The 26,278-nt window shown below is 41.7% G+C and overlaps 2 protein-coding genes across 4 annotated transcripts in view; both read right to left on the bottom strand.

The window, feature by feature from the left end:
- Nucleotides 1–246: 246 nt before the first annotated feature.
- On the bottom strand, nucleotides 247–4,340 carry LOC143337732 (retinol dehydrogenase 10-B-like). The gene is made up of 5 exons (XM_076757500.1): nucleotides 3,705–4,340; nucleotides 1,246–1,344; nucleotides 981–1,126; nucleotides 735–866; nucleotides 247–574 (listed from the first exon to the last, which is right to left on the bottom strand). The coding sequence occupies exons 1-5, from the start codon at nucleotides 4,152–4,154 to the stop codon at nucleotides 451–453; spliced, it is 951 nt and encodes a 316-aa protein (XP_076613615.1). The 5' UTR covers nucleotides 4,155–4,340; the 3' UTR covers nucleotides 247–450.
- Nucleotides 4,341–7,872: 3,532 nt separating this feature from the next.
- The window catches only part of LOC143337719 (potassium voltage-gated channel subfamily B member 1-like), a 37,591-nt gene continuing 19,185 nt past the window's right edge, over nucleotides 7,873–26,278 (bottom strand). For all 3 annotated transcript variants that reach the window (XM_076757453.1, XM_076757462.1, XM_076757472.1), the window contains exon 3: nucleotides 7,873–13,885. In XM_076757453.1, the coding sequence (XP_076613568.1) occupies nucleotides 12,032–13,885 (1,854 nt within the window). In that variant the 3' untranslated portion in view covers nucleotides 7,873–12,031. The remainder of the gene's footprint in view (nucleotides 13,886–26,278) is intronic.

The raw sequence follows: 26,278 nt of genomic DNA, 5'->3' as shown, positions 1-26,278 counted from the left end.
GATGAACCTTGCTTCATCCTCGCTTGTGAACGACTGAGCTTTTCCAGGATGCCCCTTTCATATCCAATAATGACACTATCACCTGTTACCAATGAACCTGTTTACCTGTGGAATGATCCAAACAGGTGTTTTTGGATCATTCCACAACTTTTCCAGTCTTTAGTTGCTCCTGTCCCAACGTGTTTGAAACATGTAGCTGCATCAGATTCAGAATAAGCAGATATTTACAAAAATCAATGAAGCTGATGAGGTCAAACATTAAATATATTGTCTTTGTATTATTTACAATTGAGTATATGTCAAAATTAGGTCAGCAAATGATCACATTCTGTTTTATTTAGGTTTTACACAGCATCCCAACTTTTTGGAATCTGGGTTGTTGTATGAGCCTTTGGTGTCTGCATTGGTCCGTGATTGAACAAGGTTGTAAGACAGACTGACAGCGAGGTCTTAGGTGGAGGATTTGATGTGGCCGTTGGAGTTCTTCAGTTCGACATTCTTTATGAAGGGTAGCATGCATTTGTCACCTCCCATGAAGCGATATGTTGCGACATTCGCATCCCAAGGTAGCAATCTAGAGAAGGAAAACAAAACCAGTTCCACATTAATTTTTTGTCTTAGTCCCAGTATATTTATGTAAATATTTCTCTCTCACCAGTAATGGCCTTAGTGTTCCATCTGTGAGTGTAACAGCTTATATTGTACATTTGACAAATAATGCAAGCAATACTCACGCCCGTGTGAGGAAGGGGATGTACATAAGGCGAGGAATGCAGATCATTTGCTGTTCAGCTAAAATGGCTTTCATTGACTGCTGTACAGTGTAGAGCGGCTCCAGAGGTGGAATTAGGCTCCGAAGCTCCTTCCTGGTAGATATCAAATAAAGAGAAAAGGCAGATTATAAAGTAGAGAACACAGCATCTATTTGTTTTCCAGTGTTATATATTAAAAAAAAGCTTTGAAGCTTTGACACATCTCACCTGATTTCACAACCTGCAAACATCCCTGTATCTACAATATAAGGGCAGACTAAAGTGGTTTTGATGCCATCCAGGTCCTCTGCCAGCAACTCGTGTGTCAGTGACTCGTGGAAACCAACAGCTCCAAATTTACTGGCACAGTAATCCTGGAGGAAGAGAGTAAATACCAGCAGAGTGATCAGCATTTGAATGTCCTCTGCAATAGATTGTTGTAGGATTTGTCTGCTCTGCTAGTGGTGAGGAAGTCATTAATCATGTGTCTTACCTCTACACATGCAGTGCTGAATAGCCCAAGAGCACTGGCAACGGTTACAATATGACCATGGTTCTTTGCTTTCATCTGAGGTAGGAAGGCCTTTGTCATCTGTTGGGGGAGGGAGTGGGGGTTAGTAAGATGATATTAGTATCTCTTAATAGAAATAGAAAAGACGGCCTGATTAACCCATCAGGGCTGTGACCCCTTAGGGCAAGCTCATACTCTGCATTGTTCACAGGACAACATGGTCGCCCTTACTTAGCCCAAAGCTAGGAGGGTCTTATATTCATGAAATCTAGACTATCACTTCCAACTGTGTAATATCCCTAGTAGCATGGAAATCCTTGATTTGAGATGACTGGAGGTGTAAATAACCCACTGAAGTGGCATATCAGCATGTTCAGAATTTCATTGGCTATTCAAAGCATCAGTCATCTGCAAAATCAGTTGCAATTGGCAGATCGTGATTGGTCAGGTTAGCTGTCGCTTGAAAACTGAGACTCCACTCAATAACTGGAGATAAGACAGTGCCTGAATAAAGCAGAACACAAGCACACTGCATGCTAATTTGAAAGGAGAAAATATCTTTCTGTGTTTCATTATCGTGTTTTGGACTAAATATTTTTACTGCAGTGGATTGCCTGGATTTTTGTCGATGTTACCAGACCGTTGTTGTTGGAGTGTTATCCACCTGTGGATCACTAGATGTCATAGGTGAGTTGCCTCAATGTTGCCTGAATTTTAAGAACGGTTGTTTGTCAGCTGTTGGCGTATATTGTGCCTGATGTTATGATTGTATCTTGAAATGGTTTGCCTCATTTGATTCATGAGAATCTTAGCTTTCTAACAGTGTATAACATGAGTAGAAATGTGAACGTAGTGACAGGAAGAAAAATAAGCTATAAATTCTCTCTCTCTCTGCTAGCCAAAATGTTCCAGCTGCAGATTCACAAACCTTGAACATAAGTCTGCGTGTCACTGGCTGATGCTGATGATCAAAAAAATCCTTATGTCCATGACTGTTATTCCATAAACTGGTTTGGTAACTGGTTAGCAAACCTCGCTAGACTGAATGAAACACGGCACACAAGACAACAACCCCTCATGACAATGTTAGGACCTATAGATGCCGACATTTCCCCAGCAATAGAACTTTGCTCCATTGATTTGCCTGTCCACTCAGAGCGCCTGAGAAGAAATGACACTAAGTGGAAGTTATTTTAAGAACCAAAATATTTGCGTTGGTGAGGACATATCCAAATATTTACCCAGTGCTCCAGAACGCAAATATGTTGAAATCTCCCAGCATATGTGGGTGAACCAGTTCATTTATTTACTGCTGATTACAACTGAGCAGAAAGATATTGTGTGTTAAAATGGTGCATATTGCCAAGCTAGCACCATGTGGCCTCAAAGACAAAGCTGGATGGCCCACCGGCCAAAGTAGATAACTGGCTGGAAATTGGTTTGTGGTCATCTGATTAATCCTAATTTTGGGAATATGCACAACTTGAGCACAATATCAACAGACAATAAAAAAAGGTTTTATTGTTTGGCTTATTGTTGGTTTTAGTGGCCATGTCTATTTTTTGGTGCAGATTCCATCAATGACTCAAGTTTTTTTTAAGGGTTTTCAAAGAAATTAATGAAGAAAAGTTGACGTACTGCGTAACTTTGGGCCCTTTGTTTGCTGTGTGGCAAAGCTAACAAGGATTTGGATATCAAGTTCTGATACAGTTGTCAGTTTATTTCAATAACAGCTGCATCAGCAGAGGTATATTTCAACATCTGAATCTTTGTGTTGCCACCTTATGTCAAGACCTTTTTTATTTAAGCTGATTCTGTGCTCATGTGGTTCAACATTTCAAAGCTGGGACCATGTAGTATGAAAGTATTAGAGTACAGTACAAAACGCACTGAGAGTTAAATAAGAGCCATTCAGCTCATTTTTGCTCACATACAGTAGGGTCTGGGGCAGCTGCCAACTCCTCCCAGCAGAGAGATTTTTTCCTTTGCCAGATCGGGTGCATTAGAGTTTGGAAGGTGCTTTCATCACCCGCCCACTGTGTCTGTGTCCCTGATATTTGGTGTAAATGAGCTTACCATTTTATTGTATGAGCATGACTGAGGCTTTAAGAGGATCAAGGGCATAATCACATGCTCTTTTAAGTGGTGGGCTCTCCTAGGCTCCTTCATTATGGGGATGAGTGGATGAGGTTAATTGTAAACTCATGGTGACATACAACAGTCATGGGGGGTATTTTAGTGTGATGCACCGTCTCTGCCGCGGCACAGGCTGCTCTGATCCCTTCACACATCAGTGCACAAATACTGACCCGAGCCAGGGGAGGCCCATTGTGAATTGCTGTTACATAACTCGTGTCAGGCTGGTACAGTATGTAAGCTCTGTGTCCAGCAAAGATGGAGTTTTACAGTTTCAGTTGTGCGTAAAAGGTGCAAAGCCTCACCCAAAACAGCGCGTGGCAGTTCACCAGCAGAGTCCTCTCCAAGAGCTCGTCGGGACAGTCCAGCAGCCTCCGACCGGCCACCACACCCGCGTTGTTGACCAGCATGGAAACCTCCCCGACCTCCGTCCTCACCCTGTCCGCCGTCTCGTAGATGCTCTGACGCTTGGACAGGTCCACCGTGTACGTGTGCACCTGAACCCCCAGGTCCCGCGCCAGCTTGGCGGTCTGCTCGTTGGCAGCCGTGTTGCAGTCCCACAGCACCAGGTGCGCTCCCTCTTTGGCGAACTCCAGGGCAAAGAGGCGACCCAGCGCGCCCCCGGCCCCTGTTATCAGACACAGCTCCCCATCAATGCACTTCAGCCGCGGCCGGAGGAAAGTCTGGATTACGGCGCTCAGGATGGAGTAGGTTAGATCGATGAGCATCAGCAGCAGGTCCACTACAACGATCATGATTCTCCGGTCCGGGTTCAGGAGCCACACAAGCAGACCGCCAAGCTTTGGAGTAGATGTTTCCGTGTGTGGCGCGGGATTGAATGGACATTTTATATAACTTGTGTGTGCCGGATTAGGACTCCGACTGATGGTGGCCACCAATAGGCTAGAAGAGTTTTTGTCTGATGACCGCGGGGCTGACTGACTAACCCGTGCACATTAATAACTGTTCATGAACAGTGGCTGAGTAAGACTGAGGCAGGGATTAAGATAACACTCAGGACCAGAGCCAAAGTGTAGTATTTTACATTATCATACTCAGAGACCCTACAGGTTTACCTCATTATAAATTTACATATTTTTATTTAATGAAGAGCTTGTTATTGATCAGTCAGTTCAGATAAATGCTGGTACAAACACCTTCAAACCACTTACTTCTGGACAACTAGATGTTTCTGATGTTTAAGATGTGAGCAGTAATTCCAGGAGCCTTCAGTCTGATTATAAGATATTATGTTTTGTCCAAAATTAAACTACACAACAGTACAAGTACACATGAAACAATTAGCTGATGAACTGATTAGTGGATTGACAGAAAATGAATTGGCAACAGTTCTGAAAATCATTAATCATTTTATCAAACTAAAACATTTCATGGTTCCAGCTTCACATTTTGTCGTATTGGTTGGATAAAACAATCCATAATACATGGAATCCATAATGAAAATAATCTGCAGATAATCAGCAGTCCTGTACAAAGTAGTTAAAAATGAGCTCCACCTCCAGCAGCCACAAGAGTGAAATCCTGCTTTCACATAAATGCTGAAGAATCAAGTAAAAATAATAGTACATTGTACACTGCATTGAGTACTTTTACTTTTTTTAAGTACATTTTCCTTATAATACTTGTAGCTTTACTTTAATGACATTTTCAATGCAGGACTTTGATTGTAAAAGAGTATTTTTACACTGTGGTATTAGTACTTCTACTTAAGTAAAGGATTTGAATACTTTCTCCGCTGCTGATTTCATCTGAACTCCACAGAACGAGGACTTCAGTTTGATTCCCCATCACTTACTCTGGTATTACTTCAGGAAGGGACCTGGTCACAGCATGTATGGAGTGGACTCATGATTACTTGTACACATGAGCATGCTGATAGTTTTAAGACAGACAAAATGTTTTTAAAACTGACTTGGAAAAAAACCTCTAGTTTTTCTGTGACTCCTCTCATGTCAAAATGTTGACAGCCAGTTTTGCAATGAACTCAAGTGAAGTCAACCTCAATGAAGTCAACCTCTAATTGTCGTGTTTCTGCAGACTTTTCAGAGTGATCTTTGGTGTTTAAAGGCCAAAACATAGTGAGGAGAAATAACAGGGGACTTTCCGGTGTTCAGTGTCACACAAAGGTGGATGTCACTGAAAATAGCTGGAGTTACTGTTGTTACTGTGATCCTGCCTCCTTTGTGTACACCCTAAAACATGAAGTTGTCAGTCATACTTAAATATAGGCTTTCAAATCTAAAGTCTGTAAACCAATGCATTCTCCTTTCACAAATGTTTTAATGAGCAAATACTCAAAACATGTTTAATCTCTGTCTCTTAGTGCTTTTAGAGTTGCCTGAGTAAGATCACAAATAACACTGTTCTCATATGTAAAAAAAAAAAAAAAGTAATACATAACTTTTACTCTGAGCCTATGTTTGACCTTTATGTAAGATTTTAACCCCCAGCCACAACAGTACAGACAGCAGGAAACCACTTTTACAGTTCGTTATTTTTAGTATTTGATCAACAACTCGTCAGCTCTTACGCAGACATTCCTTTCATCTGTTATAGAAAGTTATTTTCTGATCCATGATGTGAGGCGGATTATCCAACGCTGAGTGAAATGTTAAGGTGATAAACTTCTTAGCATGTGTGCACAAATCCCGAATATGCATTCTTCATAAACTCACATTTTTGGATAAGTGCTCCTTTTCTTCTGTGGGTTACATTTCACATCTAATTTGATTGGTTTAAAATGCTTCGGTGTACTTGTGACTGAGGCTTTAGTAGTTTTTGCTGTCATTTTTGCTGCAGAGAGGTTGTTGTTCATGGAAGTTAAGAGTGTTTGTGTCTTGGGAAAAGCCTTAAGTTGTGACCAGTATTGACTGTGATGTAATCCTCTTCAACACTTTGGTCATGATGTTGGGTGACGTAATATAACATGACAAATAGGAATCTGTTGCCAGCTTTGAAGGAGACTTTCACTGATGTTTACTTTATCAGTTGATTACAAATGTTTACATGCTGAGGGCCAAAAAAGGTAACTGGGCCCCATCCAGCTAAGGCTTTCATGTTTGTTTGGTTTGTTTTTTTCTAGTGAGATAGAGTGTAACAAACTGGGTTGAGTTTAGAGATCAAACCTATGAGCAAAGCAACTGTTTACATGTTGAACTGGAACAGTGAAAATACTGATATTAGATGTTGCTAAAATGATTAACCGATTAATTAGTTATTGGTACTACAGCAAATTTGTGACAATTTTGATAAGTGATTAATAATTTCACTAATTTCTCAATCAAGAATGGTAAACATTTGCTGGTTCCAGCTTGCTAAATATGTTCTCTGTTTTTATCTGTGTAAACGAGAAAAACAAGACTCTTAAAGATCAGAGAAATCATGATTGGCTTTTATTTTTTTATTTTTATTTTTATTTTTTTTGAGGTAGAGAGCAATTGATTAATTGTGAAAATAACTGACCAAGTAATTAATAATAAATATAGTTTTTAGTGTCAGCCCTAAAATGAAATATTTTAAAAATAGTGTTAAACAATTTCTTCATTTGTCCACTTTTGATCCAATCTAGACAGTGATCATCGTGTTTTACGCTTATACAACCCTGATACCAAAGAAGTTTGGGCGCTGTGGAAAATGTAAATAGAACAGGATGTGATAGCCTGTTAATCTTTTTTGACATAAACTCAACTGAAAACAGTACAAAGACCTCACCAACTTCATTGTTTTTTGGTATGTTTCACACAGCAGGCCAACTTTTTTGGAATCGGGTTTGTGTTTTACTTAGTAAAAACAGGAACTTAAAACTACGCGTGTTAAGTCCAGCTCTGTCCTGCAATGGCCCCTTCAACCTGGTGGAGGTGTTGGGAGAAAGCAGGGTGATGGCTAAGAAATCACCCCTGATGGAGAACATGTCCCTCTCCATGCAGGACACTGTGACAGCAGCTCATTCGGTGGCAGGCTGCTTCACCTGCAGTGTGTGAAGGTGAGGTCCTGCAGGTCCTTCCTTCCTGCTCCTGTCAGACTTTAAAATCAATACTGCTCCCAGGAGACCACACACATACAAACTGACAAATTCATTCAAATTCACTCAATATCAGTGTATACTAAACAGTGCAATATCAATATTTCCTGTGTGCATTGTGAATGCATTATCTGTTTTATTGATTTATCATATCTTTTTTTCTGGTGCTTCTTACTATTGAACTATCCCCTATTTTCCCTGCTGTGGGATTAATGATGGATTATCTTGTTTTAGAGTATGTTAACATGAATGTCAGAGTACATTAATGTATTCCTTGTTGAATTTAGAACCCAACACTAGATGGTGCTGTTGTACAAGGTAACAGAAATCACAAGCTCAGCTATTGCACAATCTCACTGACTAGCTCTCATGGATTACATGCATTCAGTGGTTCTGTAAAAGCACCTTTCAGATAATAAAGTGAGGCTCCACCAGATTATTGTCTTTTATTAAGCATCAGTCAGTAAAAGGAGAAAATTGCTTCAAAATTGCTCATCATAGACATTTTCCTATAGCTTCTTAGATGATATTTACAAGTACTGTGTGTCAAAGTTTAGTAGCGCTACATGCGTTGAACAACAAGAAACCACAAAGATAATAAAGTCAACTGGTACAAAGTTTGAAACTTTACAAAACAAACATGTCCCCAGACACAGTAAGGGCAGCATACAGACCTGTGTGAGTCAAACAGAGGTGATTCATTCCCTGAAGAAGGGGGAAGATTCTGAAAATTACGATTATGTGTTTGTACTTGGCTTAAACCTCTAGTGTGGCATATTGTGCTTAAGGAAAATGACATTGATACTTATTGACAGTATAATAGCTTGTGCTTTTTGGAAATTGTTCTTGAACCAATGTGCACCTTTGTACGTTGACATTTTTTATTTGCATGGTCACTACACAGCGGAGGATTTAGTAAAATCAATAAAGTGCAGTTCAGAAAACAAACAAACAAAAAGTTCTGAAAAGCAATAAGGACATTGTTAACATTCATCCAACAGAGGAAAGAGTTGTTACCTTTTAAATAGACTATGGCTTGTTTGGAGGGAAGTCCACTGTGATGAGAGACTCAATTCCAAAGATTTTGTCAGTATTTACTGCATGTCTGACTGTTGTCTGATGAATGTTAATGAATCTTCACTGTGTAAGACCCTCTCCTTTTTTTTTTTTTTTTTTAAATCTATCTAGTCTTTTCTTCTATCTTGAGTGCCTTGAATAGTGAAAGCCATATCGCCGTTTGTCAGTTTGACATTTTTATCCCATTACCATGCAGCGTTAAGGGTTGGGCTGCAACAAATCCCACACACCAGTGACTGTTTGTGTAGTTTCCCTTTTTGTCAGCCTCTTTTGTTACAAAGTTTGTTCCTCAGAGCTTCATGACACCATCCGACCAAAGACATTGCTGTAACTGAGCCTTTCCTGCTGGCCCAGACCCTCCCTTTGCATGCCCAGGATGATATTTATAGAATCACAGAAATGAACACATCCTCAAAAGGATGCCTCAACCCAACTGCCATTTTTGCATTGTCATTCTGCACAAAAGACTCCAGCACAAGGCCGGTCCTTGTAATGGAAAAACACAGGAGTGCTGTGTCAATAATCTGGCTGCGTAACTGAGTTTCTCAATGGCAGAATATGATGGCTATTATCCAATCTGAGGGGATGTTTAACCTTCCAAAAAGGGCAAAAAAAGCTGGGAGAACTCTCCAATAATGTTTGAATGATCAAGTTGTCTGTGTTAAAGAGCCATTTGGGCAGAAGTTGGACATGTGGTGAAAGAGCAGAGTTCCACAGCCATCATTAGGGATGTCAGTTGTAATCAGGCTGACAGCTCTGCTGCACAGCTCTCTCTGTCACACGCTGCTTGTTCCTATTCCATTCACATTTCACACTCACTCCCTCCACAGGAGAAGGTGGCTGAAGTGAACATCATAGCAACTGCACTTTAGTTTCAGGCGTGTGTTGCTGTGGCCGTGCTCTGTCTTGATGAGATGTGTGCACCTTTCTAAAAATAGAGTGAAATAAAGGGACGGAAAGAGAAGAGCATAGATGGATGAACGCGCAAACAGAACGTAAATGCTGTGTATATTTGAGTCTTTAAGGGCTCCATCTCTTCAAATTAGCTTCCTTGCTCACATCAAGTGTGAGCCATCCAGTCATCCCAACCATCGCCATGGAAACAGCGGCCGTTCACTCTGCTGAGTGAGCGTGCACCTGTTTGTTTTTGTGGATCGGGTCTTTTTCATGTAAATGCTGGGTGCATTTAAGTGTAAGTGCACAGGAAAGACATTAGAGGGAACGGTGTGGATATCTAATACAGCAGCCTGAGAGCTTGATGACCCAGTTCACTGTGTGTTTACTTTATTTGCTGTACAGTTTGTTTAATTGTCATTCGGGCTCTATTAGACAGGGCTCAGGGACAGATTCGGGATGCGGAGCATTTGTTAAAAGCAAAGGCACAGAAATATCTAACTTATATTATGTCTAATGATTGCAAACAGCCATACAGAGTAAATACTACTTTTTTAAGCATAAAGATGCACTAGTAAAAATAGATGCTTTGTAGCATGCTTGCATGATATGTTGTAAAGTTCATAATGTTAGAAAACCATGCTTCCATGATTAATGTAACAAAGAGCATGAGAGCACCAGATGATCAACACCCAGATCGGTCATATGTGTGGAGTCAGGTGCGTGGAGGAAAGCAGGAAAGCAGAATGTTTGGTTGAACTAAAGTGGCCTGCAGACACACAAGGTGCCTCTGTGCTGTTTGTGTGCCTGAGAGGCGAGCTGTAGGTAGCTGTAAGAGATGTCATGTGAACTCACATGGGCATAATGTTTTGGATTTCTGGAAGCAAACCACTTGCCAAGATCCACAGTGTGTAAATAATCTAATTTAGCTTCTCGAAATGGATGTAAAATAAAGTGCTGTGTTGTCTCTTTGTTTTCCTTCTTCCCTCTCTTTTCATTCTCAGCCTTCCTCCTCATAGGTCAGTCCTCTTCTCTCTGCTTTCTCCAGCTTACACGTCTGTGCCGAATGAGCGAGTATGGCTCCCTGAAATATATCAGCTTCTGTCGTTTAGAAAATCAATACTTGAATTTTGAGATAAAACAGTAAAACTTACTATCATCCATATGAGTTATCAGAGAGAACAATTCTTTGGTTCTTCACATTGCACAAAGGGTAAAAGGGGGAGACATTTACAGGGAGACAGTAGCAAACAATACAAATTTATCTACTACAGTATATCGTCTAATAAATGCAACTCCATCAAAATAATGCAGTACATGTATTGAAATGCAAAACTATGAGATTAGCACAATATATTCATCTACGAGTCCATTCTTTTAGAAAATATCTTAAAAATATAAATTTTTTTGATTCTTTACCTTGTACAATAAGTGTGTTTTCTTGTAATATTCTACTTTTGTGAGTATACATGTACAGTATTCACACTCACTACAAAACTGGCTCAACATAGAAGATCTCTGTGATTTTCAGTGTTGTCTTTCCAGCCATAGTGATGCTCATAAGCACTGTCATTTTATATGAAGTTCAGGTTATTAGCTACAATAGGAATGGTGACTCCCCTGAAACACCTTTGAGAAAGTTTCATTTTAACACAAGATTTTTTTTGTTGTTGTTGTTTGTTTTTGATATTCTCCAGATTCAAACTCGGATTACACCAATCTGAGGGCACACACAGACATTTAGAAACAATGAAAATAAGTAAACAAACAAGAATAAAGAGGTTTTTTTTTCTGTGTTCATGATAAAAATAATTATCACGTTAAGGTGCTCTCTCTTGCCAGCAGTTGGGCACGGGAACGGGAGCAAGAAGGAAATCGATGGACGCAGCCTCACAGTGTCTCTCTGTTTTGTCGAAACGTATTCTGTGCAGTAAAAAATGTCGCTGAGCAAGACACTGAACTCCTGTGCAACAGAAACAGACTGAAACACTTGATTCTCCCCAAGTTCACGCTTAAGACAAGAGACCAAGGACGCTACATTACAATAAATATACTGTATATGAAAGATAATTGCTGCACACTCTTATATTATGTGCTGTCCGTGTCTGTCTCTCTCACTCATACAAACACAAATATAACACATGGGTGACAACATAAACTAAGGCCAGTTTTGAGGAAGGAAGTTAAAGGAAGCAAGCTATACATTTTCCCAACACACTATTGCCTTTGTAATGCCATAATTATACGCTCTATAACCGTAACTTAAACATAAATGTAAGCTCCCCCCTGTTTGCAATGTCATGTTTCAATGCCCTCTGTGCTTTGCTACTAATTGGACAGCTTTTGCTATAGTGGCTTTAAAGTGGTATCCAGGGTCAGAAAAATATGTTTTGCTTATAAAAAAAATTATATTCTCTACTCTCACCACTACGCTGTAATTAATTTTCATGGGAGAATCATTTTGTATTATTATTCCTCAAATGTTCCTGCAAGTGTTTTCAGTGCCTTTCATATTCTTGGGAAGATCAGTTTTACTGAGTTCACTGTGCTTCTTATTTCCCCCTCTGCTGCCTCCTCTCCTGTATGTCATCCTCCATGGTCTCTCACATATTGTTAACTTTAAGCATTAGAGTGGCTTGTTTCACCCTGAAGTGGCTGTAGTTCCTGAGCCACGTGGTTCTCCTGTCCGTCTAGCGGCAGTGTGCTGTTCCCCAGCTTCCTCTGCAGGCCCTCTGTGTGGTTCGACCCTTGCTGGAAGCTGGAGTGATGGCCAAACTTGGGGCTGGCTTTGTCCAGGAGTCTTTGGGATGGGTTGTTGCCTGAACCATCATGCAGGTGCTCCTCCTCATCTGTGTCAGCATCAATGAATTTACTGATGGATGCATCGTGGAATGTGAAGATAGTGGGCAGTATATTCTCTGGGCTTTTGGTGGGTGTCCTGCTGCTGGCAGTTGTGTAGATGGACACCTCAGGGCTCTGGACTGATGAGCTGTCTGAGGGGGCCCCTGTCCCTGAATCCTCCCCACTTCTGAAGTTGACCTTGAGCGAACGACTTCTGAGCGGGTTTTTGAAACGCAGACCCGTGGGGCTGTCAGAATATGGTCCGGGTTTGGTGCTTTGTCCTGTTAGGGCTGTAGTGGTGCCCTGGGATCCTTCATGCTCATTCTCCAAGGTGGGCTCCAGGCCGGGGTTGGTGCTGACTCTCCCTGGCATGTTTCCGACGGGGCTGTGGGAAAAGCGAGAGCTCTCAGGAAAGTCAGTGGCACAGCTGATGAAGCTGTCAATACTGGACATGCTCCTCATGTCTGTGACTGCCTCTGCTGTGCTTGAGATAGCTTCAGTGGGGATGCTTCCCATCTCAATTTCAGCTCTCTGCTTAACTTCTTTGGACAGCTGCCCTTTTTCCTTGCTGTCAAGGTTGGGTTGTGATTGGGCCTTGGCCATCTTGTTGTACATCTCCTCCAGTTTCTGTGCACTGAGGTGCTGAGGGCTGTCAGAGGGTTTGGCCTGTTCTTGGTAGTTTGGTTCAAGGGTCTTGGTGGGGCTGCTGGGGATCATCTGTGACTTGAGTTTGGGTGTCCCTTTCGGCTGACTAGGAGACACATGATTATCATGCACCTTATGCTTCTTTCCATCAGTATTTTCTACCATTACATCCATGAGTTCTACACTGCGGCCAAATGCATCTTTAATGTTCATAGAGACAATGCTACCATTTCTCTTAGCCCTCTCGAGAGCCTCCCTTCTTTTGATGGCCTTCTCCTGCCTCTTTTGCTCTTTGTAGAACTCAGAGAAGTTGTTCACAATGATGGGAATAGGCAGGGCTATCACCAGTACTCCAGCGATGCAGCACAAACCTCCAACTATCTTTCCCAGCAGAGTTTTTGGGTAGATGTCTCCATAGCCTACTGTTGTCATAGTAATCGTAGCCCACCAGAAGGATGCTGGAATGCTTTTGAACTTGGTGTCCTCTTCATCCTTTTCTGCAAAGAAGACCAGACTGGAGAATATCATGATTCCCATGGCTAAGAATAGGATCAGCAGGCCCAGCTCATTATAGCTCCTCCTAAGAGTGAAGCCCAGAGACTGAAGACCCGTGGAGTGACGAGCCAGCTTCAAAATACGCAAGATCCGCATGATCCGAAAAATCTGAACCACTCGACGGACATTCTGAAACTGCAGCACACTCTTGTTGGATTCTGTCAGGAAGATGGTGACATAGTAGGGCAAGATGGCCAGCAGGTCTATTATATTCAGAGGACCCTTAAAGAACTTCCACTTGCTGGGGGAGGAGAGGAAGCGTAGCAGGTACTCCATGGTAAACCAGGCAATACACACAGCTTCCACATGGGCCAGTTGTGGGTTGTCTGAGGACTGGCCAAACTCATCTGTGTCCTGTAGCTCTGGAAGGGTGTTCAGAGACAAGGCAATGGTAGACAGCACAATGAAGAGGATGGAGACAATTGCCAGGATCTGCAAAACACAGAAAACAAGAATGAAAAATACTGAGGAGTACTTATTAATGTTTGAGGAATGTACCCCAGTGCTGTAAACCCATCTTGTGCTTTTTTCCAAGGGTTGTAATGTCAGTCAGTCCACCACTGAAACTAGTCTACTCTTAAGTATCTCAAGAATTACTCGTTGGACTATCATGAAATTTTGCACAGACATTCAAGGTTTCCAGAGGATGAAACTTGACTTTAGTGACGGGCTCTAGGCAGGCTTTAGTGCCACCATGAGGTTCACACGCATACTTTTAGGTGAAATGTCTCAACAGTTATTATATTATATTGCAATGAAGTTTCGTGCACACGTTCATGTGCTGCTTCGAATGTGGCATAATAACTTTGATGATCCCTTGATTTTTCATTTAGTGCCATAATTAGGTTAAAATTCTATGTGTCCAACACCTTAGTTTATGACCAAAACCTGAGAAAGTAATGAAATTCTCATCAGCCTTAGCTGCGCCTTGTGTTTAGTACATATTAAGAAATGTTAAGATGGGGAACATGGTCATCATAACCTGCTCAACATCAGCATGTGAGAATTACCATTGTAAGCATGTTAGCATGCTGATTTTAGCATTTGGTTCAAAGCACAGCTGTGCAATACAGCCTCCTTGAGCTGCTAGCATCTCTGTAGACTATTGTTTAGTAATCTGTAGTTTATAAAGTTCCCTTGAGGGTCACTGTGAAAAACAGCTCCCTTTATTAAGTCTGAGGGAATGCTGGTAAAAATGCAAATTTGCATACCAACAAAACATGGATGGCTTCAGACCCAATGCCTGTTCAGTCCAGTCTTTTAATCTTTGTGGAACAGGCTGCAAACGTTTGATCATCAGTTCATAACTGCGCTGATGACGGTCACCTACACTGAAACGATTAAAAGACTCAAAGATGAAAAGACTGCACTGAATATGCAATAACTCTGAGGCCATCTGTTTTGTGTTTGTGCAAGAGTCCTTCTCTTTACCTTGAACCTGTAGTTGGCTTCACACTTTGAAAATGATCACAATTCTAAAAAAAGTAGATCAAGACAGTATCTATACAGCATGCATTACAGATCTGAAGGAGTCATTTTGGCCCTTTGCAGTTTGCAATGTTGAAAGACATACAGTATCTAAAGGTTAGGTTGAATGTGACTGTTGGTTGAATGTGACTGTTGACGACCAGTGGAGCTAAAGTTAGCAGATGTCTACCCCTGAACTATACATGCTGAAAGTTAAAGAGCTCCAACGAAGGGCAATAGTGTTTCACTGATGTCAAAGGAAGAAGGTCAGTACCATGAGAAACCTCATTTCAATATGTCAAACTGGTGCGGTACCATTTGTGACACTAAATTGCTTTACAGAACTAAAATATCCCAACTAGTGAGGCCATTTTCTGATGATATTAGTCCACGGCCCATTTAACTTTCAGGCTACTTTCTCCAAAGAATTCATGAAATGTCATGTCAGCGTTTCAAAAGAAATAGGGTCAGAGCTAATGTGATCTCTGGGGTGGATGTTTTTTTCTCCTCTACAAGTCTTGATAGTACAGAGAAAGACAGTGAAGGAGGGAGACGAGAGAGAGAGAGTTTGAGATTGTATTTATGCATTTTTTAAAACCCTTGCCACATTTGTTCTTCGCTGTCTACCTTTCTATTCAGTCTGCCCCTTCAACCCCTCAGTGCTCAAGGCTACAAGAAAACCACAATGTATTGCTTGTTTTACAAAGCACACCATGCAGGAGACCTCTGAGGCATTGAGCCACCTACTAATGATATAATCTGCTGAGTACAATAGGGTTTGGTCATAGTGCCGGGGATTAAGAAGGCTGCACAGTTGTAGGTGTGTCGGTGTGCCACACCTATTATTCCTGTCCCACAGTCAGTGTGAAATCCAACACAAGGTCACTGTGGAGGCTGTGTCCCAGGCCGCTGGCAAGCAGGATTATTCCCTGGCACCAATCAGCAGCCATAATCTTTAATTAATCTCGACAGGTGACTGCTTGTACACCTACCTTGGCCTTTGAGGAGACAGGGACTAAGAGCAGAGAAGGCCTGCTGCGGTGAAGGTGAGAGAGGGCTGGAGAAAGAGTAAAGGCATTTCAACTTCAGTAGCCAAATGGTTAAACTGTGAGAGTGAATTAAAGGGCAGACAAAAAAATTAACTCTATCAGAGTTTTCCCTGAAATAGCCTGCCTGCCGGTCTGGATCCCACGAGACCCGAGTGATGGATGGAAATTCTCAATTACAACCCATTAGAGGTCGATTTCTTTTTACTGAATATGCACACCCAAGTGTATAAAACAACTAATGCCAACATGAAACATCACTATTAACAGTAACAGACGCTACGGTCACTATATTCAGTGCTTTCTGAGGATGTGGAGGTCAGATAGGTTATCAGAAAGTTTGGAGACTTTGGACAAGGAAACTGTATGTGCATTTGCAACATTTCAAAAGACAGAGACAAGAGCTGCTGAGCCTCAGTTCTAAAATGGACCATCCAGTGGAAAGCACACTCATCAGATCAAGACTAATCTATCTTGACGCACTGACCAGACCTGGACGTTGCTAATGATTCATACTGAATACAATAGACACTGAAGCAAGGTGTGCTGTGTGTGAAGAACAACTGAAGCATGCCCAGCCCCACCTCCCATCAAATTCTCCCTCTTACTCACCTTTTCCCCTGCTACCCTGGCAGTACGCCTGCCGGGGTCAGCCAGAGAGGAGATTATAGATGTGATCTCACCACAGAGATACAGATTGAGTGAGAGAAAGAAGTGTCTACCGAGGACACTCAGCACAGTGACAAATCTGTGACACAGAGGGAATGAGGCAAACCCACCCTGCGCTTTGCAGCAGAAACTTGTGAGTTTCCTTGGTTAGGCAATGTGATATGAGCGTGTATGTATGATTTGTGCATGTGGGGGTGACACTGTTTCACAAATGAGGAAATTGAGCATGAATGTCTTCATGTGGTTTCCAGACAGAGCAGAGCAGAAAGAGAGGAACAGACAGAGTAAAGTGAGTATTCCCACAGTGTGTTTAAGGCAATAAAGTGAAAATGCGGTTGGGTGAATATATTTTACTATGCTGCAGGGACATTAAGACACAAATGCACTGTTAAAGAGGGTTATAGTTAGTGTTGTGTTACCTCATTAGCTCTTAATGACAAGCGCTGAGGTTATGGGGACAGCCCGTCCCACTTCCTGTTTGCATAAACGGAAGATGAATCTGATCAAGACCGCTGCTACTCCTGCCCAACCCTGCCACACACTCATCATTAGCAAACACAAAACCACTTGCGCGTGCACACACACACACACACACACACACACACACACACACACACACACACACACACACACACACATTCACTCCATATTTATTCACTCAGTAATTAGCCTCAAGCCTGCCTTCCCCACAGGCCAAGAGGCAGGAGACTGAATATTTAATGTCCTCCTGAAGTGCAAGCTATCCTCTCCAGGAAAAGGTGTGTTTGAGTGGGTGCTCGCTGGGCCATGACGGACTGCAGAGCCATAGAGCTAGCCTAGTTTTCACACTGCTTTCACCACACAAGGTTAGTTCTGCTTCATGCTTGATCAAAGGACAGATGGACAGGGAAGGAGAGTTTCTATGAATACATAGCAGGAGGTTCCTGACAGAGGGAGCGTCCCATCAGGATTCGGAGTTCAACAATTACGTGGTGTGTAGCCAGGTTGCGCTCGTTTCCCAGAAACAAAAACAAAGCATGTCAAGTTATCTGACAGCTTTTCCAGCTATGTTTTATCAACAGCATTCCTCTGGTCACAGAAAACCTCATCTTATTTTTTGCTATGTGTGTTCTTTCTTCCTACTGTACCTTTTTATTCAGTCTAATTCATTTCACTGAAGGTAACAAAATACAGAAAATACTTTAAATTGATACTTGTTGCCATAGTCAGCTTGTAAAGTGGCTATGGAGGCTTGCTTTAATGGCAATTACATGATAGAAATGATATGTTTTCACTGGGCAAAACATCCAAAATGTTAACAGAACATTTTGAAACATTTGCATCATATTCAGCTTTTCAGTTGTCCATCTGTTTGCAGTCTATGTCACAAACAGAGTTTTGGCTCTGTGACGTTGTACACAGTGCTGCTTTGAGCTTAACGCTAACGGCAGCATGCTTGCATACCTACAGTGATGCTAACAGGCTGATGTTAAGCAGGTGTGTTTACCATGTTCACTATCTTAGTTTAGTGTACATGCTGATATTTACTAATTAGTAGTGAAGATAAAATACAGCTGAGGCTGATGGATATGCTGTTTATGTTTTGCAAGTATTTACTCATTAACCAAATTACTGGACAAAGTGCTATTTACCATTCATCCCAAAGAGGACACAAATATCTGGACCACATGTCATGGCAATCCATCCAGCTGAGGAGGAGACATTTCACTCAAAGCCACAAATGTGAGTCTCGTAGTGGCACTATAGAGGAAAGTCAGGGAATTAATCATATTGAGGCCATGAATATACAGTCCGACCTGGCCAAAATCACATTTTTGTATGAATATGGCTTAATGCATAATGCAGTTTTTGTTGCAAACCGAACTCTTCCTCACCCCATCTAACTGAGCTCACTCTTTGACTTTGACTGTATCTTTGCACTCTTACAGTGACTCAAAATGAATAACTCAAAATAACTCTCCAATGAGAGATCAGGATAAGTTGACATTATTAGTGTCCAGTCAGTGTTTTGATAAAAGTAAAATTTTTGTTGTAGTGTCCTCCTTTTGCTGTCAAGAAAAACAAAATAAACAAACAAGAAAACATTATTGAGCCACTAAATTTTGGGAGAGATTTCAGGATTTGTAATTACTGGTGAATCATAGAAGTTTACATATTGAAATATTTTGTGAGAGAGAAGTCAGGAGAGACCAGGCAAAGGAGATGAGACAGAAGGGAGACAGCAGCCTGGACAACTGGAGGAGAGTCGGATAAAGACTGGAGGCGTGTGAGGAATTAATGAAAACAGAAATACAAGACACACGAGTGACATTTAGGTATGAGAACAGATTACGTGATGAACAAAGTAGCATTGTATTTGCCAGAAGAAATCTTTTCATCTGGTATTTAGGGCTTTCCCTGGCGTCATGCTGTGTGAAATGTTGATTCACTTCTGGTCCGTCCTCATCGTAACTGGATTTGCCCTTTTCACCACATGAGCTGAATCAATGGAGGGATTATGTCACACCGTGACTCACTCACTTTATTTTCTGTGGGCATGTTGAGTGCAAGGTGGCATCTCTAATCCTCTTATTCTACTACTTCTTCTGTGATTTGCCAATAAATGTTTTCTGGCCCTGTGCGCTGACACTTGACCTTCCTCCTACACAGTCTGGTGTGTTTCTGCTGTAGTTCTCTGTTTGGGATGCAGTGTCAGTTTTTGTTTTGTTTTTGCAAAGACTTCAGTGGAAAAGATGGATGAAATTACACAGCCAGTAAACAACGCGGAGAATCCTCTCCTCACCGGAGAAAATGGTAGAAGCCCCGTGCAGCTGTAAACACTTCCTCCCCAGGGATACAGTCACCTTCTTGGAAAGTTCCACATAGAGACCAAAACTGCTCTCACCTGCTGCCCTCTTACACAACACACACAAACACAGGCTGCCCAACTTTTCTAGTTTTAAGGTTGCTTAAGGATAAGGCTGGTCCATATTTTGTTACTGTCAACAAATGTAATAAAAAGACCAAAATCAGCCTAAGACTTTCTGGACAACAATGGATGTCAGTGGCACAAAGAAATAAGCTGTCCGGCTCAGCTACACAGACAATACCCGCCAGCAGGATCAATTCAATGACAATGAGAAAAATATAGAATATCACCAGACTTATCCTGTAAAATCACACTGACAGTACCGTGTCGTCTGTATTGGATTGTTCCAACTTTTTGTTGAAGAAACCCAAAAATCCTTGTTTTTTAGGGGTGTAATATTCCATCAAATGGAAGTGTTCTAAACATCTTGTGCATCACTTCATACACATTTCCCCAAAGTTCAGCCAGACGAATTAAATATCTTTGGAAATTTTGCGAGTTTCATGGCCAACATAGGTAAAGGAGTAAAGGTAAAGGAGTGTTGAGGCGAGGGCTATTCATTTGGTTACAATCTGCAACCTCACCACTAGATGCCACTAAATTCCACGGACTGGACCTTTAATGTCAAAATCCAGTTTAAAAACAATGAGCAGTTAATTACATAAGTGCCCCCAGTCCAACTTCCCCATCTCTTTCCAAAGCAGATAGGCAACTACATTAACCATCTCCCAAATTGACAAGACCTCCTGTGTCCCGCACAGATGTCTCTTCTGCCTCATTTGCCTCGTTTCACCTTGCCTGGCAACCTTTTCTGTTCCACCTTTAAGCCTATAGCAGGGAGTCTGTGCCTATCCTGTGCCATGCGCCGAGGAGCAGACAAGGAGATGGATTACTGAGCTTGCGGCTACACACAGGACATGTCCTTTCACAAGTGTGAAGGTAGTGCTAAAATGATGAGGTACACAGATGCAGGCCATGTGTATGTGTGTGTGTGTGTGTGTGTGTGTGTGTGTGTGTGTGTGTGTGTGTGTGTGCGCACGAATGTATGCGTCGAGTCTTTTTTTGGCATCTGCAAAGAATGATTTTATTGTTTTTGTGTAGAGAAAAAATACGGTAAAAGTTTTGGAAATAATAACAATAAATGTGCTTTTGAAAGTCTCCATATGACTTTTCTCTGCACTCGCATTCATCACTGGGTGCTGGCAGGTGACCACTGAGGCCAGCTGACTGTGTTTTTGGAGGACATGTTTTTTTTTTTTCTGCCGTGTCAATGACAGAGAAGAGGTGAAAGAATGAGAAAAGGAACACAGGTGTGTGAAAAATGAAGACAATGTAAGAGAATGGCAGAGTGAGAAAGTAAGACAGGACGTTTCTCCCCTCTGGCTGATGTACAAACCAGAGAGTCAGAGCCCCTCGATAAAACATCTGTGCTTTTGCCAACGGCCTTTCGCTTGGGACAAGATTCCTTAACTCCGAAACACCTGGGACACATGTTATCAGGTGCACACTGAGAAGAAGAATACATGCGGTGATCAAAAGATTTCCTCCTCTGTGTGCAAGATTATTAAAAAACATTGTAGAGAATTTACTTGCCAAACTACCTCATGTGTGCTGCACTGGGCTACTGCACATCTCTCCCTTTCTCAGGCTGAGTAATTTTGTAAGGCATATAAATCAGTTTAAGCATGAAATGAAAGACTGATCCAAGATTATTAAGTGATAAAATATGAGACAGGAGCTTCTCTGCAGGCAGAGCAAAGGAGGCCTATAGATCCACATCACTGTCATGATGTAAGACGATTGATTTCAAACTATAACTTATTCCCTGTTCCCCAGAAATTACCCCACATCCTGCTACTGTCACCATTTTTTCCATGTGTTGTAAAATTATTATCTGTATCGTGGCTGTTAGAGCCCTTCTGCAGTGGAAATGTGGTTTCATATAGACCTAATACAGTGAAATATGCAGAATATGTCGATGGATACAAATATTTTCCAATTCTCACCATTTTCCTGTGTATTATGAAAGGTATTACTTTCTTTTTCTCCCATACATACAGTATGTTTCTTTAAATAAGATAAAATAAGATAATATGTAATCTACACTTGGTGCATATGGCAAAATGTGAGGTGTATGATTTGGGAAAAGTGGAAAATGAATCGTATTTTCAGGTGTATTTTGCATGTTATGATCATCTGAGAGTGTCAATTTTCCATGAAATGTCTCAACAAAACCATCAGATATTCAGATCATCAAAAATGGTCGGTCATTCTGATTTCTCAGTCAGGTTCATCCATGGGCTGTTTATCAGCATTGGTTATTGGGACCAATGTTTTACAGTGGAAATACAGGCCTGTATGTTTCCAATATGTTGCTTGTTTATTTCTTTTAATTCATTTTAGAATTAAATTGATTTATGAAATGTTTGAGGGCTGTACATGGATGCACAGACACAGATGCCATTATTACTATTATTATATAATACTTACTGCTGCTTGACGTATGACATTACATATTTCAATATATGTCAATTTCTGTGTGGGACAAGTGAACAAGTGACACACACTTGTGAGTTTTTACCATTTTTTACTGCGACAGAGCTAATTTGTTTGCATCCTACTAAAAGTATCTCAGTCAAGGTGAAATGAACCAAACCTTTAATGAACTGCGTACCGACCCCCTTTGCACTCTTGGCTAAGTCTGAGGGACGGGCAGGTCTTCTCACAGTATGTGTTCGTCTGTCTACATAAGCCTGCTGTGGGACCCCTCAGTGGGAGGGGGAGGTTCTCCTCCAGGCAGTAGAAAAAGAAAAAAACACAGGCTGCATAGATGAACCCTACTAATGGAATAAGCATGGGCTCTGTGATCCTGGGATGTACGGTCCTGAAATACAGTGGGCGTTATTATGCGGGCCTAAAATACAGCACACCGACAAGACTCATGGCTCACAGCACAATCACATCTCCACTCAGCGAAGACACATCACACCCAGCTGAAAATGACAAGTACTCAAAATCTGGCTTTGTTCTCGATACTTGTTTTTTTGCATGCTGGAGCTCCAGCTGTCTCTTGTTGCTATGGTCTTTGCTCACTCTGAAACTGGCAGCAGTGTTGGCAGGCGAATGGGGAAAAAAAGAACAGAATATATGATGCTGAATCACCGCCATCTCTGTGAAAATGGACCATTTGGCGGCACAGCGCATAACAAGATCATTGTTTCTTTTTCATCTTTTATTATGAGCGTGTTCATTACACAAGAGGATAAGTATCAGTGGAGACAGCTACCAGGGCTTTGTGGCGTAATCAACATGTCAATCAGTCAAGTCAAGTAAGGTTTAATTGAAGCTATCAGGAGGCAGACAGGTCAGCAGTGGCCATAAGACCCTGCTAGCTTTAATGCAGATTATGATCAGGATGCAAACAGAGGTCAGGAGATTACATTAGGCAAAGAAGTTCATGACCTCTGCCGGAGAAAGTGATTTCTAAGAATGAAGAAATGATTGAGTCACTTCCAGTGAAAGCTTTGAAGGCCAGTAACATTAGAGCAGACATTGTTACACCATTCTGATGAAGAGGAATATCTCTTCTCTGTCATCAAGCTCTGCTATTTACTCACAGATCATCTCATGGCTAAAAAACCGCAAAGCCTCATCACATGGTAGGATGGCCTGAAGCCTGATACAAGCCCGTGCTAAGCAGCAGTCACAGAGGCACGATAAGATGCCTTTACTGATCTGGTGTCTGCTGACAGCGAGGTAACGTTCACTAATTTTCCCGTCTCAGGTGACGTGCCTCAGCGGTGCAGCAGCCCTGTTCGGTGTTTACCATAAAAAGCAGATGTCACTGGGTTCCAGTGACACGATTGGGTGTCAACAGTGAGTGGAGAGAGTTACCTGGGCTGCTTACTGTGAGCACCACCTGAAACAGGAGAGGCCTGGTCTGTGCCTAATCCCATATGATGCCATATCACTTCAACACTACAGTTTCAGTGCTAGACATTTGGTGACATTCAAGACAGATACGTCTGATGCTCAGGTGTAATTACATAAAAAGGTACTGTGCAGCACAGCACAACAGGCTGTTTCCAGTCTTTATGCTAAGCTAACGTGCTGTTGCGGAAGTTAGCTTGATGTCTGTTATAAAAGCTTATTTATGTGACTATTTATTTATGTAATGTTTGCATATGGGGGCCAGGCTGATTTAAGGAAAAAGCGCCAGGCACTGTTCTGCTTTCAATGAGCAGTGTGAAATAAAGTTTTATGTAAATGGGATCCAGCTAATTTAGTCGCATATCAATTAATGCATGAAGTAACTGTGAATTAACTTTCCTTAACTGATGATCTATTAAGTGTGAGCTTGTCACATGAAGTCATAGTGACTTGGTCATTTGTTAACAGTGAGCAACAGGAATTCATGATACATGCTGCATTAATTCATGAATTAAATCATCACGAGTCATGCATTAGTATATGATTTGTACCCCTATTATGAAGTGTTACTCAATCTTCTCATATTGAACACTCAAAACATAGTTCCCAAAATGTCAAACTAATCCTTCGACATGATGGCTGACTACCGTGTCATCTGCTCTTTGATGAATTATCATTTGAGAGCTGAACTTCCATCCGTTGATGAGAGCTGTGCTGATCCACGCTGCAGCAGCAGCCTTCAACCTATTTCTTTTCTGACAGAGCCATTTTTGCAGCAATGAAGCTCTGGTCTGTCACATCTCACCTCTCTCTATGTATGTCTGTGTACCTGTGAAACTGCTAATGCATCAAAACTATAATTATCTCGACTGATCCCACTGTGCCTCACAGTGTAGCTATGACAACAAATTCACAAGTTTGCAATTATACAAAGTCCTGACAGGATCTCCGTCTGTACCACTTCCTTTATGCTCTCTGTTACTTTATGTCTGGCTTAATGAGTGCTTGGTCACATCCCCCTCTGTCTGAATAGCAAGATATTTCTGTTTAAGTGATGGATGAAAGCAAATGGTTAGTTGTAACGCCAGATGGCACATGCACGGCGCTCCATTCAACACCATCAGCTTTGTATACAAATCTGGATGAGCAAACAGGCACAGAGACCAAAATGGCCCACAGTCTTGTTTTAAAAGCATCATTCGTGTGGAGAAATAAACATTCAGCTGATGCAACACCAAATAACCAACCAACAGTGTGGCAGATCTCAACTTCAGATTCAGTCCTTCAAGATCTATTTCATTTTTGTTTCTGGTGAAATGAAGTGAAGTGACGAATGGGATGAAAAATATCGCTGTGCACCACTTCTCTTCAGCAACACCGTGTTGAATACTCAAGTTGGACTTAACACATGGCAAATTAGATCTAAGAATATTCCTCATATGTTAAAACAGATGCTAAGTGTAACCTAAAACCATCTATTTTTCATGCTGTGGAAGTGAAACACCTGCTGTGTTCCACAATCTCCTCTTAAATGATTCAGTAGGAGGGGAAGGGCAGACCAAGGAACTTCCTGCCTGACCACTGATGACCACAGCTCTTTGTGTGTGTGTGTGTGTGTGTGTGTGTGTGTGTGTGTATCAGTATGTCTCCTACATCACTGTCAGACCATTGAATGTCTCTCTGCCCTGCTCATTTCTGTCCAGTTCCTCTGCGCTCTGGAGAACATGGCACTCTGAGACGCCCGCTCATCCCCGGTGGTAAAGTGACGTCAGAGATACATAATGTAGCAAGAGACCAAGAGAAAAAAGCTGTTTGAAGTGCAGAGTATAGTGTATAATGTATGCGGCTGAGATGTACAGGCACCAAAGGTCCCTCAGGCAACAGGGATAAACTTTAGAAGTGACCTATTTTCTTAAACACCTCAATGAAATGTTAAAATAAAGTTGTGTAATAATGATCAGCGTCTGAAACGGAGCAAGAAAACACAATTAGTTTTCCGTCCTCCAACCCCACCGAGTACGAAAGAAAGAAACTGAGGGTGTGACATTTACAACAACAACAACAGTTTAGAGGGATCTAACCTTTAAAGGATGAACATTCACTCTGAGCTTAAAGGCCCAAGATACAAAAATAAAACATTCACGACATGACTTTGAAATGGAGCCTTTCAATGCAGGCTAAAAAGAACCAAAAGGCAGAATGGGAGCGTACTATACTTACAGTAAACTATACATCACGTTGTGTTTATGCTGAAATGGGAGAATGGGAGATTTGAGGGCAGTGGGGCCTCTCAGTCATGCTGTAATAAGAGTGGACAGATTGTAATGAGACAGAAAAGCATGTCTGTCACCACATATGGCAAATGCAAACTACGGCAGGCGGCTGCATGCGATCTGTGTGAACGACTGAAGCAGGATTTGCACACTGATGATCAAACGCGGGGCTCATCAATGCAGAATGCAGAGGGATTAATTGTCGTGTTGTGATGATGCAGGAGGGAAGAAAGCAAAGCCTTACCCCTCTCTTTCACACCATCTTGTCTCTCTTTCGCACACATATACATTAATTCACGCACATGCAAGTACACAAACACACACATGAACTAAACAGCGGCACAGAGTGTACGCAGATCTCTTCACGGGGAGACTGCGGTACCTTGGTATACGGCTCAGCTGATAGTTTCCATGGTGACGTGAGGCTTTTTAGCATTTGCATAACAGACGCAGCAAAGCATTCACAAAAACAGGACAGAGAAAACAGTGGCAAGGGGACACGTGGTCATACTGAACCACACAGTGGAAACAATACAGTTCATTCCCATCAGCGTTGATCTCTAATTGACACTGAGGATTCCTGGTAACAGTG

The sequence above is a fragment of the Chaetodon auriga genome, chromosome 2, assembly GCF_051107435.1.
Source record: "Chaetodon auriga isolate fChaAug3 chromosome 2, fChaAug3.hap1, whole genome shotgun sequence".
NCBI classification, from domain to species: Eukaryota; Metazoa; Chordata; class Actinopteri; order Chaetodontiformes; family Chaetodontidae; genus Chaetodon; species Chaetodon auriga.
The sequence above is the reverse complement of the archived record's forward strand: the minus strand, read 5'-3'. Positions and strand labels throughout refer to the sequence as shown.

Bases quoted from the DNA above. Each gene is read 5' to 3' on its own strand.
- LOC143337732 (XM_076757500.1), bottom strand. From the start codon at position 4,154: ATGATCGTTGTAGTGGACCTGCTGCTGATGCTCATCGATCTAACCTAC. The intron at 1,345-3,704 runs GTGAGGCTTTGC...CTCCCCCAACAG, and splicing joins ACTGCCACGCGCTGTTTTGG to ATGACAAAGGCCTTCCTACC. The intron at 867-980 runs GTGAGATGTGTC...GATATCTACCAG, and splicing joins TTTGCAGGTTGTGAAATCAG to GAAGGAGCTTCGGAGCCTAA.